At 55.3% G+C, this 14522-nt stretch overlaps 1 protein-coding gene across 1 annotated transcript; it reads left to right on the forward strand.

Moving 5' to 3' along the window:
* Positions 1–2602: 2602 nt before the first annotated feature.
* On the forward strand, positions 2603–14203 carry UBAC1 (UBA domain containing 1). Its single transcript, XM_044453121.1, has 10 exons — positions 2603–2773; positions 4741–4861; positions 5752–5825; positions 7325–7432; positions 8195–8297; positions 9243–9351; positions 10036–10276; positions 10736–10822; positions 12213–12351; positions 13562–14203. The coding sequence occupies exons 1-10, from the start codon at positions 2636–2638 to the stop codon at positions 13675–13677; spliced, it is 1236 nt and encodes a 411-aa protein (XP_044309056.1). The 5' UTR covers positions 2603–2635; the 3' UTR covers positions 13678–14203.
* Positions 14204–14522: the final 319 nt, after the last annotated feature.

The raw sequence follows: 14522 nt of genomic DNA on the forward strand, positions 1-14522 counted from the left end.
GATTGCCACACAGAAGGGGGCTGAAGTTCCAGGAAGGTGGAGTTTGGTGATCACCAGAAAAAAACTTCCTAGTGGGCAGAAGGAACCTGCTGGACAGCTGGAGATTTTCAAGCAGAGACTGGAGGGCCACCTATCTGGGTTGCTTTGAACTGAATTCCTGCACTAAGCAGGAATTGGAGTTGATGACTTCAAAGGCCCTTCCAGTTCTGTAATCAGTGTTGGGAAAGGAATCTACTGAACCCACCACCCCTCCACGGATGTTGTCTTGGGTTCCGGGATGGAAGGCAGAAGGGTTGTGGGAAGCATGTTGAACAAGTACATTCACAATTTCTTCACCTTCTGGGTGTTGGTACTTAGAAATTCCATGCATTTTAAAGTCACAAAGAGAGGGGCTGGAAGACCAAATAGCAGCCTGGCCCATTAAGGTTCCCAAGGCGGAGGATGGAGACGGAGTGGCCACGCAGGAAAATGGGGAGCAGTCTGCAGAAATGCTCCCAGCTGCATTACAGCAGCTGCCCACAAAATGGAGGCCTTTTGAGAGTAAGCGGCGGAGCAATTGGAATTTATGAATATTCCCAGCCAAAACAAGAAAAGGGAAAACAGAAGACTTTTGGCTATTTATAGCAAACCATCCAGATTGTTCAGAGCACAGTTGAGGGAAGGCGCCCAGGATGCGCAAGGCTCCTGCAGCAAAGCATCAAGAGGACTGCACAGGCCTGACAGCCCATCAGGAAGAAGAAAAGCAAAACTGGCTAATTCCCAGCACATATCGGAGGAAAGCCTGGCTGGGGTAGAACGCCACATGCCGGAGCCATACATATTTTGACTGGGGCAGCACAGGAGTGTTGCAAACCTTCAAGTTACACAGAGCTCTTTAGCAGCTGCTTTCAAGCTGAAGCCAGGAAATGTGACATATATGCAAGGATAAACATATGACTCTCGGTCCTACTGTTAACTACTCATGAAAGGAAACGAAATAAACAGCTGATGTTGCCGCTACGGGCTGGTGAATCCCCCTTCTCAGGGTCGGAATACAGCCATACAGAGCACGTACATTTGGAGGGCATGCCAAACTCGCCCAATTTCAAGCCAGCCTTTCTTCATTTCAGCTCCATAGAATCGTCCCAGCCAGATGCTGAAATAGGGTCTTGGGCTGAAGAGGAGCCCTGAGAAATAGCTGAAATAGCTCCCGGGGCTCTGCTTCTTCCAAGAGCCTTTGCTCCCCCTTTGTAGCCCACAATTGACTAGTGAGTGGGGCAGGGAGAGACGTTAAAACATTTTGCCATTCACACGACGGTCTGCAGAGAAGGAAGGACTCCCTGGAGAAGCGCCTAATGCTGGGAACAATAGACGGCAAAAGAAGAAGGGGACGGCAGAGGATGAGGTGGCCGGATGGAGTCACTGGGGTGGTTAGTGTGGGCTTGGGTGTACTCAAGGGGATGGTGGAGGACAGGAAGGCCTGGAGGAGTGCTGTCCATGGGGTCGCGATGGGTCGGACGCGACTTCGCGACTAACAACCATAAATTTAATGGTTTGGCGGTTTCCCCGCTTTCACTCCCTTTCCCAAACTACCCCTCTCCAAAACTGGATGGGCAGCTCCCTCGAGGTCAGGCTAAAACTCCGCCTGGACGACCGTCCCGCTGCTTACGGCCTGCGCCATGCAAGCGGGCGAGGCATTCCAGCGGAGCCCTGCCCAGCGGCTGCCGCGGGCGCGTCCGGTAGAACCATCGAAATAAATTAGAAATTCCAAATTAAATGTGGAAGTACCTCCACGTCGGTTATGGAGGGGTGGGGGAGCTGCAGTGGGAGTTGTATTCTCCCCGCGCCCTGCTGTTTCAGGAAGGTGCCACGAAATTCTGCCATCGCGACGCCGCAGCGCTTGCTTTCGCACCGCGGGCCGCTCCGGCCAGGCTGCAGCTCCGCCCCCGCCGGGGAATCCGCCTCGCTGAACCCGGTGCCCTTCCCGGGTACATGGGGGGGGGGGGCGGGCGGCGCGTGTCTGCCTGCACCGCTGTGCCAGAACCCGAGACGCCCGACGCGCTGCACCCACGCCAAGGAGGTTGGGATCTTCATTTTAGGGTTGCCTCCTTTCAAAAACTGATTCATTCATTCTTTCATGCATTGGGGTTAATTTAAATGTGTCCACGTGCTTGCAACCGGGCACCCTCGAGGTCTGCAGATACGGGACAACTCCCATCATCCCCTAGCGGGCAGCTGAAGACGAACGCAAACGCCTCCCGCAACCTGGAGCCCTGGATATGTGCGATCATCCCCATGTAGCTGTATGGACGGGCGGGAGTTCCCCGCAGAAGAACTCGGAATTCAACCTCAGGCGGCCCGCTCCGCATTCTTTGTAGCTCTCTGGAAAGGGCTGTGTCAGGCCGCGCTTCTCCCCGCCCATCCGCGGTGGCAGCTGCTCGGACTGCGAGTCCCGGCAGGCCGCGCGGCGCCTTCCACTTCCTGCGCGCGCGGTGCGCGGCTCTCGTCACCTCGCGCGCGCCCGCCTGACCTCCTGCCTGCACTTCCGGTCTCTGCCGCCAGTCTCCCTCGGGTCGGCGGGGCGTGCGGACCGGGAGCGCCGGCCGGGCAGGGCAAGGCGGCCCCCGCGGGGAGCGGCGCGGCCTGCGATGCGACCATGTTTGTGCAGGAGGAGAAGATCTTCGCGGCCAGGGTGCTGCGGCTCCGCATCTGCGCCTTGGACGGCGCCGAGTGGCTGGAGGAGGTGGCCGAAGACACGGCCGTGGAGCGCCTCAAGGAGCGCTGCCTCAAGCACGTAAGTCTCCGGGGCGGACTGGGGCGCGCGCGGCCACGTCCCGCTTGCGCAGCGTTCACGCGGCTCGTCGACGGGCTCCTCCCGCCTCGCTCCTCCGCCGTGGGGCCCGGGAGGCCCCACCGTGTCACGTTGCCAGGTAGGCCAGGCCGAGGGCCAGCGATGGGCCAAGGGAGCTTGCATTCCCCCCCCCCCATTAAGTCTTGTCAACAGCCTTGCAGGGTAGGCTAAGCCAGGTGCCAGTGACTGGCCAGGGCAGCTCAGACGGTCCTCCTCTCTGTCTCTCTGCAATGACTTTGGGTGCTAGGGAGCAGCAGTCCAGCATACCTGGTGCATCCACCTGGAGAAGGTTGGCGTAGGGTGAATTTGGCTCGCTCTGTTTCTATGTTTCTATTTTGAGTGTCATTATTTGGCTTTCTGTTTAGCACCTCCACTTTTTAGACTCCTGAGTGAATGAGTATCTTAGCCAGGCACGATGTCAAAGCCTTTGACAGCTGTCTCGCTGGAATAGACTATTTTGTGGCCTTGACGTTTGTTTTGGCTGTGTATGCGTATTCTGTCACAAGCTTTTCTGCTGGGGCTTTTTCTGTGGCTTACAAGTGGTCGGTCATGCCAGGGAAATGTAAAAATAAACCTGTCCCAGTGCTACCACAGTAATACAGAAGAAACTTGTGGAGGGCAATGAAGGATCTCAAGTGTGTATCAAAACTGCACAAGAAGGAAACACGGGGAACCCCTGGGATGGATGCCTTTCTTCTGGGTTAATGTAACTGAGGAAAAAAGATAGTTTGCATTTTGAAGCACGCAGACTGTGGCTTGTTTGCAGTGGTGTCTTGCATGGGATTCTCACTCTGAATCTACACACTCTTTCCCCACAGTGCGTGTGGTTGCTATTGTTGCGTTCTATTCTCCTCTTGCAAGGGACCCAAGGCAGTTTGCATAGTTCGCCTCCTTTCCAATTGATCCTCACAATAAGCCAGTGAGGTAGATTAAGCTGAGGGTGAGTGCCTGGCCCAGAGTAGCTCAGTGGGAAGTAGAACTCGGCTCCCCTGAGCTCTGGTCTGGAACTGCCACCGTGCACCTCACCCGCTGTTGCGTTTTGCCGATGCCAAGCAGACCACCCTTCAGTCAGGGTTGGTGCCCAGGGCCAGCCTGGTGAAGCCTTGCCGAGGGCCCTCACCCCAGCGGGGGCCCACTGGCAAGACCCCTGGAGTGGCTCCTCTTCTGCTCCATCGCAGCCTGCACTGTCACTTGTCTTGCCAGACGATGGTGATGCTGAGAGCAGGAGCAGGAGACGCTGTCGCTGCTTCTCTCTCTGGCCGTCTGCCTGCCTAGGCAGCAAGGTGGAGTCACGGGGAGGAAGGGGAGGAGCAGCCAATGGCACGGGCAGTTGGGCTTAAAGGTGCTTTGCCAAGGGCCTTCCAGAATCCAAAGCTGGCGCTGTGTGGGCCACTCTGAAGGCCGGGAGCCACATGTGGCTCTTTGAATTTATTTCGTGTCCCACTACGTGTCACCTGGGGTGTCTGTGGACACCCGCTTGCCACCCGCCACCTGTGGGTGCCCTGGTGCCGCCGTGTGTGGGCACCCGTTTGTGGCTCTCAGACATCCGACAGTGTATGCGGCTCGTCTGCCTATAAGGAGCCAGTCAGTCAGGAAAAGCTTGTTTCTTCCCCATGCAAGTGTGTGTGTGCTGGAGCCAGGGGGGCGCAGTTGGAATGTCGAGATCTCAGGAATGGCTGCTGGACTGGTGGGTAGGGGGGGTTGCTGATTCATAAAATAGCGGGTGTGACTAATCATAGAATACTGATTTCTCAGACGGCTAAAATTGGGCAGCGAAAAGAAAAGTCACCTGTGGATTAAAGTCTGAGGCAGAGTTGGGGACTTCAGCTCCAGTATGCAAAGGTGTTTTGTTTGTTTCCCCCTTTCCTTTAGTAATCCCACTCTTTCTCCCTCCCCACCTCCATCTCCAGCTTGTACCTGGGAGCCTAGAAGATCCAAAAACTATGACGCATCATAAATTGATACATGCTGCTTCCGAAAAAGTCCTTACTGACACAAAGACAGTCTTGGAGGAAAATATTCAGGACAGAGGTAAGGGAGACCTGCTTGACAGAATTGTGCTTAGCTTGCTAACTATGAGCTACCTTGCTCCCACTTCGTGGCTTTTTTGCAGGCCAGGTCCTAGCAGACACAACGGGGTGCTGTGGGCAGCCAAGTCATGCGCCCCCAAAAGCTCCCTTCCACCCCCACCAGTCCTCACAAAAAGCCTCCGCAGCATTGCAGGCTGGGTGCCCATGGCCTTGTTCTGACGGCTTGCGTGAACTGGGGTGCCTGGAAGGTGTTCTCTCGGTACGGAATGCCACCAGGGCAAAGGTGGGACCAGTGGTCAGAAGGGCTGGCGAAGCTTTCCCACCTTTGCCAGCTGCTGCCAGGAATTATGGGGGCCCCATAGAGGCTTCTCATGTGAGAAGCTCACAGCAGGTGTAATGCTTAGACACAGCCTGGTTTTCTTAGATTATTTCCCACATCAGATCAGAAATTTTGTTGTGAGAAATGCCTGCACACATCTTTCCAAGCTGATATTATAAATGTGCAATCTCCCTCCCTGGGGGCCAAATGTGCCACCCCCAGGAGTCCCCAGAAGGCCCCACTCCCTTTAGTGTTTTTCTGGCTAATCATAAAGTTGCGCTTTTAGCTAAGAGTACCGAGCTAAAACAAACGAGCATGTATTCTTTTCTTCACCACCTGGCCTTCACCCTCGGCCCTGCATTTTTTGCCTGCAGCCCTGCCTTCCACTGGAATGTGGTCCCCAAGCCCTCCCTGGATGGGACGTGGCTCTCAGGGTGGAAGAGGCTCTGGCCTCCACCCTATGCAGAATCGTCCTCCCTGTGGTGGTTCAGCCTATTTGCCCTGCTCAGGAAGAGTGCTGCTCCCTTGTCCTTTTCCAATCTCTCTCTCTCTCTCTCTCTCTCTCTCTCTAGATGTGTTGGTGCTGGTGAAGAAAAGAGCCCCCTCTGCCCCTCCCAAAATGGCCGATGTTTCAGCGGAGGAAAAAGTGAGCTCAGGTGGCTTGTGGTGTAGCTACCGCTAATTTTTCCGTCTGTGCGTGCTCAGAGTTCCAAGCCCCGGAAGCAGGCCTGGCTGCCTGTGACGTAGCTCATGAGGAAGGTGGGCGTGGGCTCTTGAGCATCTGCTCAGGGGCGACCTTCAGGGGCACGGGGCTCTGGCGGAACACTCCCCCCGCCAGACCCAGGCGGTCAGGAGCGAAGCGGGATTGCCTTTGCAGTGGCGTGTGGAGCGGTTGGGTTGCTTGGTTGTTGACTGGTCCGGCCTGCTGTCTCTGCAACCTGGCAAAACAAGCCTTGGTTCTGCGTTCACGAATTCTGTGCAGCAATAACCAATGGTTTAAACAACCCAGAGTTCACAGCACAACAACAAACTGTGGGTTTTACAGGTTTGCATGCAGCAGCAACCCAGAGTCTGAGTTGTCAGGAGTAATGGTTATATGTGTGAACCCTGCACTGTGGCTTAAGTCTGGGTTGCTAACCATCAACAGCATTGTGCTTGCAACCCAACAACAAACCATGGATTCTCTTCCTGGGGTGTTTGTGATGAACAACCTGTGGTTAGATCATAGTGCAGGGTTCTCACATAATGACAAACCATGATTCAAGAACTCATGACCTAGCAATACTCAACCCATACTTGGGTTGTTGTTCCATGGAAGCCAATTTTTCTGTGTGGTTCATGGTTAACAAATCATTGTCTGTTACCACAGCCGGTTTTGTAGACCACAGCAGCTGAAAATTCATCGTCCCACAGGGTAAATAACCAAACCATGGGTGAGCATTATGTGCGAACCTAGCTGAAAAGCAGGGCTTGAGCGTCTTCAGCTGTGCTGCAGGAGTGTGCACGCATGCAGATTGGAGGCAGGGGAAGCTCGCGGGGCTCTTGAGCGAGCAGGTGGGAAGCAGCTGCTCCCAGGCGGCCCCTGTGGTGGATGTCATACCTATTTCAGGAGCCGTGCTTTGGGTCACACCAACCCTCCTGGGTTCTATGTTTAGCTAATAGCTGGCGGTCTTTCCATCCCCCTTGCCTGGCGGGTAGGGGTTGCTTGTCCCCGGGAGGCTGGCTGGCCATGGGTTAGTCTCCTGGTGCAATTTTGACAAAAGTTTCACATTTGAGGCGTTCTAGTGGTTCTAATCAACAGGAATTTGGCAGAGGCAGAAGTAATATGCAGGGAGGAACTGGGAATCCAGACTCTCCTTTGACTTCTCAGGCGATGTCTAAGGCCTGTCGGATCACTCCCTGGATGGCTGCAGTGATCTCCTTTTAACATTGCTTTTAAAGGGGCATTTTGCAAGAGAAAATAGTCCTAGGGTGGTTTTTGTCAAACTGCCCAGTGCTGGTTTCAGCCTGGGGAGTGCTCACAGCTCGTGAGTGATCCCAAATGGCCCGGTGCCTGCCTGCGGCCTCTTTCCAGGCGAACTGCATTTTCTTGAAGGTGGGGTAAAGAAGCCGCCACATTCTGAGCAGACTTCTTTTCTCCGTCAGCGGAAGCAGGATCAGAAAGCGCCGGACAGGGAGGCCATTCTGAAGGCAACGACGAGCCTCCCCTCCCACAGCGTGGACCGCAGCGTGGCACACCACAACATGCGGGATGTGAGTCTTTGCGTCCTGCTCGGGGGGGGGGCATGGCGGTCCGGGGTTGCCCCCCAGAGTGGTCTGTGGAATTGTGGAGTCGGAAGGGGCCTGACTCTTCTGCAAGCGCCTCTCGAGAAGACACAGGAGTGATGCTCAGTCCTGCAGGGAGGGGGAGACGTTGCGGAGCATTGGGGGCGTGGCAGCTGGGGGCCAGCGAGAAGCAGGAACGCCTGCTGGGGACCCGGCTGGTGGCCAGTCTGGGGAGGAGAGCCAAGAAGAGGAGAGGCGGGCCTCCGATGAAGAGGGAGGGGCGGGCAAGGCTGTGTGGCTCTGAAGGGACTCGCAGCCGGGCAAAGACACCGTGCCTCGTGGATGCAGGCCGTTCTCCCCCTGGGGCTCTAGCCCAGGGAACCGACAGGAGCTTACGGTGTGCTGCGATAGGCGAAGCCCGCCTGGGCCTGGGTCTGCTTTGGCTGCACGAGGCCGCAGCGGCCTGTGGGCTAAGGCAAGCCGCCTTGTTCGCAGCTTGCCTGAGAAACAGCATGGACTAGAAGCCCGCTGGCAGCGTGAGCGCAGGAGAGGGGGGCTGGGCACCCGATGCCAGGAGACCGTCGAGCTGAGCCCCGGCTCAGTGCAGGCTCCGCAGCGCAGGAGGGTGATTGGGCCTCAGCTCTCTGGGCAGGGGGTTCTGGGAGCTGTAGCCTAACATCTCTGCGGAGAGCCCCGGGCAGTGGAAAGCTGGCCCAGAAAAAGACCGTGGTGGTCTCCTTTCTCCTGCAGTTCCAAACAGAACTTCGGAAGATCTTGGTCTCGCTCATCGAAGTCGCCCAGAAACTCTTGGCACTGAACCCTGATGCGGTCGAGCTCTTTAAGAAAGCGAATGGTATGAAGGAGTCTCCTCCCGCTTCCTGAAACGGCCCTTCCGCGCTGCGCTCGCTCGCCAGGACACGCAGAGACTGCGTCTCTCAGGGCCGGGGGCTTCTCGTAGGCTGTGGCTGCGGCTGGGGCAGGGGGGCGGCCATGGCGCCCCATTCCCCCATGGTGGAGAGTGCAGGGTGGGGGCAGTGGCTCAGGTATTCCTGGGTGGCTCTTTGCACAGGCGGCAGCCGTGACATGAGCTGCCAAGTCTTCTGTCCCTGAGTTGGCTCTCTCGAGGCAAACTGGGGGCGCTCGATTTTCCCGCCACAGATGCCAGGTCCATGGTCTGTGCAGTGACCACCAGCTGCAGCGGGAGCAGCTGGGCACCCGTTTGTCTGTGGGTTCAGCGCAAGCCAGGATTTCCTAGGGCCTGGTTGACTGTGAGGTGTTAGCTTGGTCATACTCGGTAGAGCCTGGGATCCCAGGAGTTTTTGAAAGGCTCTTATTCCAAACCTGCTAAATCCAGGTGCAGAATTTAAGGCCTAATCCGGCCCTATCTTAGTCTTAGTCTACCCCTCTAGAGTTCCAAGAAGACTCCTCCCTCTAGTTCCTTTCCTCAGACCAATCTGTTTCCCCAGAAATATTTTCTAGTTTCTGTGCAGTTTTTTCCTCCTCTGAACACCCACATGTTGGGGATTACATGAGTGGAGCCAGCTGGAGCCAGGGGTCAGACTAGATGGCCCGGGAGACCCCTTCTGACTTGCTTTTTTTCCTGTGTTTCTAATGGCTGGAATGCATTGCCTAAGGCAGTGAGCTTCTTCAGCTGCTGTTCTGGGTCCTTGGATTTAGCCCCCCTTGCCTTGGCAGTGCAGCCCCCCAGGAGCTTCCCTAACCTCCAGCCAAAAGACGCTCTCCCCACCCCATGCTGCATCCGTTCGGCACCCTCTTATCTGGCCCTTTTTGTCCCCAGCCATGTTGGATGAGGACGAAGACGACCGTGTGGATGAAATCGCCTTGCGGCAGCTGACAGAAATGGGCTTTCCCGAGACCAGAGCCAACAAAGCCCTTCGTTTAAATCAGTAGGTACCCCGACGTGCCCCTTGGGGAGAAATGCTGTCTGTCTCTCACACAGCTGAGGCAGGTCATGACAGACGGGCTCTGTTGCGTCCCTTCCCTTGGAGGGACACTGGTGTCTGTTTCTGATGCTGCATGATCGTGGGCAGGCCTCCCGTCTGCACCGCGAGCTGCTGGTCTCTGTTCAATCACCTGCAGGACGCCTGGCCACCTTGCCCTGCTCTCCAGCATCATCTTCTCTTGCCTTGCGGGGCGAGGCTGCTGCTCCGCCCCGCTCTTGCCCAGGCCAAGGTGGGAAGCCCCTTGGCCCGAGAGCTGGGTTCCGCTTTGGAGAGGCTCCGGGGAGCTGCTTTGCCTGGGAGGGCAGGGCCAGCAGCAAAAGGGCTGGGACCGTTTTTGTTAAACCTGCCAGCATGTTGTAGCTAAAAGGTCTTGCTGTGAGTAGATGAGCTCTGGGAGAGGCACTCAGCTTTGTGGGGTCGGGGATGCTGCACAAAAGCCAGGAAGGCGACTCCTGCTGCTGGGTGGACAGAGGGAACGGGGCCCGGGGAGTGGGCTGAGGCCGTGTGGTGGACTCAGAGGCCCAGGACCCACAGGGGCAGACGGGGCCCAGACTGGCTGGGCTCCCGTCTGGCTGCCCCTGGAGGAGAGGGGCCTCCTCAGTGACGTGTGGGCCCTTCGCCACGCAGCATGTCCGTGACTCAGGCCATGGAGTGGCTGATCGAACACGCGGATGACCCAGCTGTGGATGCCCCCCTGCCGGGCCAGTCCTCAGTGGACAGCGGGGCAGAAGCAGGGACCTCCGCGGCTGCCCCTGCCCAGCCCGCCAACGGAGCTGACCCGGAGGAAAGCCAGGAAGAGCCCAAGGACGAGTTGACCGAGATATTCAAGAAGATACGGCGGAAAAGAGAATTTCGTCCTGATCCACGGGTACTGTGTGTGCATATGCACGTGTGTGTGAGCACACGCGTGTGTGCGTGCATGCATCTAGCATCTTGATGATAGCGCAGACTTTTGAGTGTCCCTGATGCAGCTAGAAACTTTCCTAGAAGCAGGGAAGGGAAGGTCTGAGGGACTCTTTTGCCCTCAGTGGCTGCATCTCCCCCCCCCCCATGAGGTGCCTCCCATATATAGATTTTTAAATGGCTCCCAGAACGACTTCGGAGTGCTAAACTAACCTGTTTTCAAATGAATGTTGACCCTTTTGTAGTAGCTGCAGAGCATGGAAAGTGTCACAGCATCTTCAAATCAACCGCTCCGATTTCCTTTTCACATTTCTGGGGGTTCCTGCCCTTTGACGTTCAGGCTTTGGGGGGAAGTGGGAGGAGGGGGCTTGCCCCACTGCTTGCCCTCCAAGGCCAGTGAGAGGGTGTGCGGTCTTGGTTTCAGGCTGTCATCGCTTTGATGGAGATGGGCTTTGACGAGCGGGAGGTGGTGGACGCGCTCCGAGTGAACAGCAACCAGCAGAACGCTGCGGTGAGTTGTCAAACAGCCTATGAAAAAATCACAAGATAACTGTTACAGCTGCAAGCAATGCATAGTAATAAGACACACGATAAAACCAAATCACACCATGCCAACGATTAGCAAGATAAAACCAATATAAAATCCATGCATGTGACAATTTAACAGTTTGTTAACAGTTAAAATGCCGGGAAAATAAAAAGGGGTTAACCTGGCACTGAAATAAGTACAAAGTCAGCCCGAAGCACACGTCCCTGGAAGCTGATTCCAGAATTGGGGCAGCACAGCAGAGGAGGCCCTTCCCCTCATGGCCCCTCCCTCGCTCCTAGAGGTGGCTCTGAGGGAAGGATCTCGGTCTGAGGAGGCGTATATGGGAAGAGGGGCTCCCTGAGATATCCAGGCCTTAGACCATTTAGGACTTTGCAAGTTGATCTTGAAGTGGGCCTGGATTTCAACTGGGAACCTCTGTAATTGATAGAGAACAGGGCTCGCCTGCTCCTGCTTGCCTCTCCCTGCCAGCAGGTGGGCTGCCCTATTTTGCTGCCGGCCAGCCCTGAGGCTTAAGTGGCACCAAGTGTTGGCGTGTCTGTTGAGACGACGTCTTCGCAAGTCCCGCCTTCTCTCAAAAGTGGTCGGTGCTGGGCGGTCTTCAGCCCAGGGCGCGATCGAAGGGGAACGATACTGACTGACGATTGGTGATTCATGTATCTGCCCGGCGGGGTTCTCTTCACGGGTGGCTTGTGAACAAGCCACGGCTTGCTAGCACTGCTGGGTTCAGACAGCACAGCAGCACACGATGCAACAGTCACCTGTGGCTTAGCGACAACCTCCCCCTCTTGAGTGTGGGCTATTCCATTGTCCTTCCGTCCTTGTCTGACAAGGCTCGCTCTAAAGTGCTTCCATGGGGAAGCAGTTTCCGGGTCCCTTCATACCTCCTCTGCGGGGGCGTTCAGCCCACAGGTAGGAAGGGGCTTGGGCAACCCCATGCGTCGGGTTGAACATGGAAGGGAAGGGCGCGGAGAGAGCAGAGTTTTCCCTCTTCTGGCCCCCTGAGCCGTGCAGTGAAGGTGGGCTGGCAGTTCAACTGACAGTGGACAATAATGCGATTCATTCCCACAGAACAGGGTGCCAAAACAGGAGGGCCCCCCCAGGAGGGCCCCCCAAACCTCTTCAGCTTCCCCTGGGGAGCCCACATCTGCTGCTGCTGCTGCTGCTGAAATGGGAGGGAGGCCTGCTGTAGGGATAGGCAGGGCGGTTTCTGCCGCAGGGGCTTCATTGTGTCGGAGGAAGCAGTGCTGGATGTACCTGGGCCGAATGGCGCTCTCCTTACCACACGCAGAGTTGCAGCTCCCCTAGGGATTCACTCCCTTAATATTTTGTGTTTCCTCCTGACTTGCTTCAGTGTGAATGGCTCCTGGGGGACCGGAAGCCCACCCCGGAGGACCTTGACAAGGGAATTGACCCCAGCAGCCCTCTTTTCCAAGCCATCTTAGAAAACCCAGTGGTACAGTTAGGACTAACCAATCCTAAAACACTGCTCGGTAAGTTTTGGTCTGCACGAGAAGCCTCGCATGGTAGAGGCATCGACCCGTACACCTCCCTGCGGTCCCATCCCGCCCTCCACGCTTTCACCCGACGGGCCCCTTTTCTCCCAACCTCCAGTGACTTGGGGATTCCCTGGCTTGTGCCTAGTTCTAGCGGTTCTGGGAGGTGGAAAGGCATCTCCCAAGGTGTACAAGTGAAAAGATGCTGAGTTATCGTGTTTCCGCTGTTGCCTTTGGCCCCACTTTGGCATTTGTAGCATATTCCCCATGGGGGGGGCGTAAAGGACAGGAGATGCTCTAATATTTCTCTTTAAAAAGAAACCTAGCCTGCATCTCCCCTCAGGAGCTTTGCTTTGCGCTGGCCATGTCCACCTGAGCTTCAACACTGAGGAAATGCCCATGGGTTGCACATGAGAAGACGCCAAAGCCAAGCAGGAATGGGCTCTGCATTTGGGATTCGGAGTGGATTCCTTTACAGTTAAAATCTGCCCCTCCCCACCCAGCCAGGGACAGGTGATGTCCCTATAAAATACAGTTGCTGATACTAAGTTTTGAATGAGAACACTTTAAAAAATCTGCAGTGTATATGATGAATTGTCTATGAGAAATAGACAGTTTGTGGGGAAATGTTAAATTTGTTCCCTGGATCCAGTTGGATTGTGGTCAGCAGCTTAACTGGAGCTTTGTCTGTCAGCTGGAAACGCAGACACTGAGAGAGGAAGATCAAGCCCTGGGGTCCCTGCAAGAGGCCGAGACAGAAATGCCTCATCACAGTAACAGCCCTGTGGGAATCTGGCTGCATTCCTTGATCCAGGAGCAAAGCCCCGTGTGCAGAGTCAGGCGTCCACGCAGGCAGATACGCCCTGCTCTGGATCCCCTGGAACCAGCCGGGTGTGTCATCCCTGGATGCCATCCAGGGCTGCTTGCTGCAGCTAGAGCACAACATGATGAGTTTTGAAAAGTATCTGCGCCCTGTTTCTCAGCTAAAAAGCCCCCGAAGGCTGTTCACAAACATTCAGTGAAACAAGGGCGTCCCAGTCTAAAGCAGCACCACACACGAGGGAGGGGAGAGGGGGAAGCCCTTGGCAGGGTGGGTGAAACGGGCCTGCGGGCAGCTGCTGGGGGGGGGGGGGGGGAAAGGGGGGGCGCTGCCCGGCATGCTGCGTGATCCTTGATTGGCTGTTTTCCACACACTTTTTCCTGGCAGCCTTTGAAGATATGCTTGAAAACCCTTTAAACAGCACTCAGTGGATGAACGATCCAGAAACTGGGCCTGTGATGCTGCAGATTTCCCGGATCTTCCAGACGCTGAACCGCACATAGGAGGGGATGGACCTCTCCGCTGTGCCAGTTTGGACTGTTCTTTCGCTGTGTGTCTTGTAAAGAACCAGAGACACCTTCTGCCAAGAGAGAAATTACGTGAGGGGTGCTTTGCTTTTCTCTGCATTTTTGGGTAGATGTTCCAAACTTCTTGTTTCGTTTTGCAGTTTGCAAATACAGGCTGTGTGACTTGATTATAATTATTTTTAGTGTTAGAGAAAGAGGATTTGAAGACATAGGCGTGTTTTTCTTTTCTTTCAAGTGTTTTGAGAGAAGCACTAGTGCATCCAAATACAGGAAAGACTTCCAGAATTATTTAAGGAACTGATCATTGGTGGAATGACGGCGTAATCCCCACTTGTGCTGTTTGGGCTAACTACAGAGGTTCCCACTAGCAATCGACGTGCCCACAACAGAAACCCCAAGAGAAGAGTTACCTGCAGTCACTGACAAACGAGTAATGAGCATGTCGGCTTCTCTTGCCTCAGTTATGTCTGTTGTGAAATACAGAGGACTTTTTCAGCTGATAGTTTGGGAGTTCTGTTTTGATTGTGCACTGACTGAAACCTGGACAGATAAAGGGCCCCTGCTTCACCTCGGCGGATCCCTTTGTCAGTGAGATGTTGTTTTCCCAGCGCTTTTGTGTGAGTGAGCTCACTTGGAATTTTGAGTGTCATGGTTGCCCCCACAAAATGACTGTTATGGAGCGCAGCTTGCAGATTCATTAAATCGTTCCTATGTGGGTGTGTCTCCTCACAAAATGCAGGTTTTGAAGACAAGCTGGTGAGGCTAAAACAAAATGCAGTTGGATGAAAACCAGAGTTCAAGGTAGTGGTTGGCTCTGAGCT

This window comes from Varanus komodoensis, unplaced genomic scaffold, assembly GCF_004798865.1.
Source record: "Varanus komodoensis strain SLA01 unplaced genomic scaffold, ASM479886v1 scaffold77, whole genome shotgun sequence".
NCBI classification, from domain to species: Eukaryota; Metazoa; Chordata; class Lepidosauria; order Squamata; family Varanidae; genus Varanus; species Varanus komodoensis.

Excerpts from the sequence above, each read along its gene's own strand:
- UBAC1 (XM_044453121.1), top strand. The coding sequence starts at position 2,636 with ATGTTTGTGCAGGAGGAGAAGATCTTCGCGGCCAGGGTGCTGCGGCTC. Across the intron at positions 4,862-5,751 it reads GGAAAATATTCAGGACAGAG|ATGTGTTGGTGCTGGTGAAG; the intron begins GTAAGGGAGACC and ends CTCTCTCTCTAG. Across the intron at positions 10,823-12,212 it reads GCAACCAGCAGAACGCTGCG|TGTGAATGGCTCCTGGGGGA; the intron begins GTGAGTTGTCAA and ends GACTTGCTTCAG.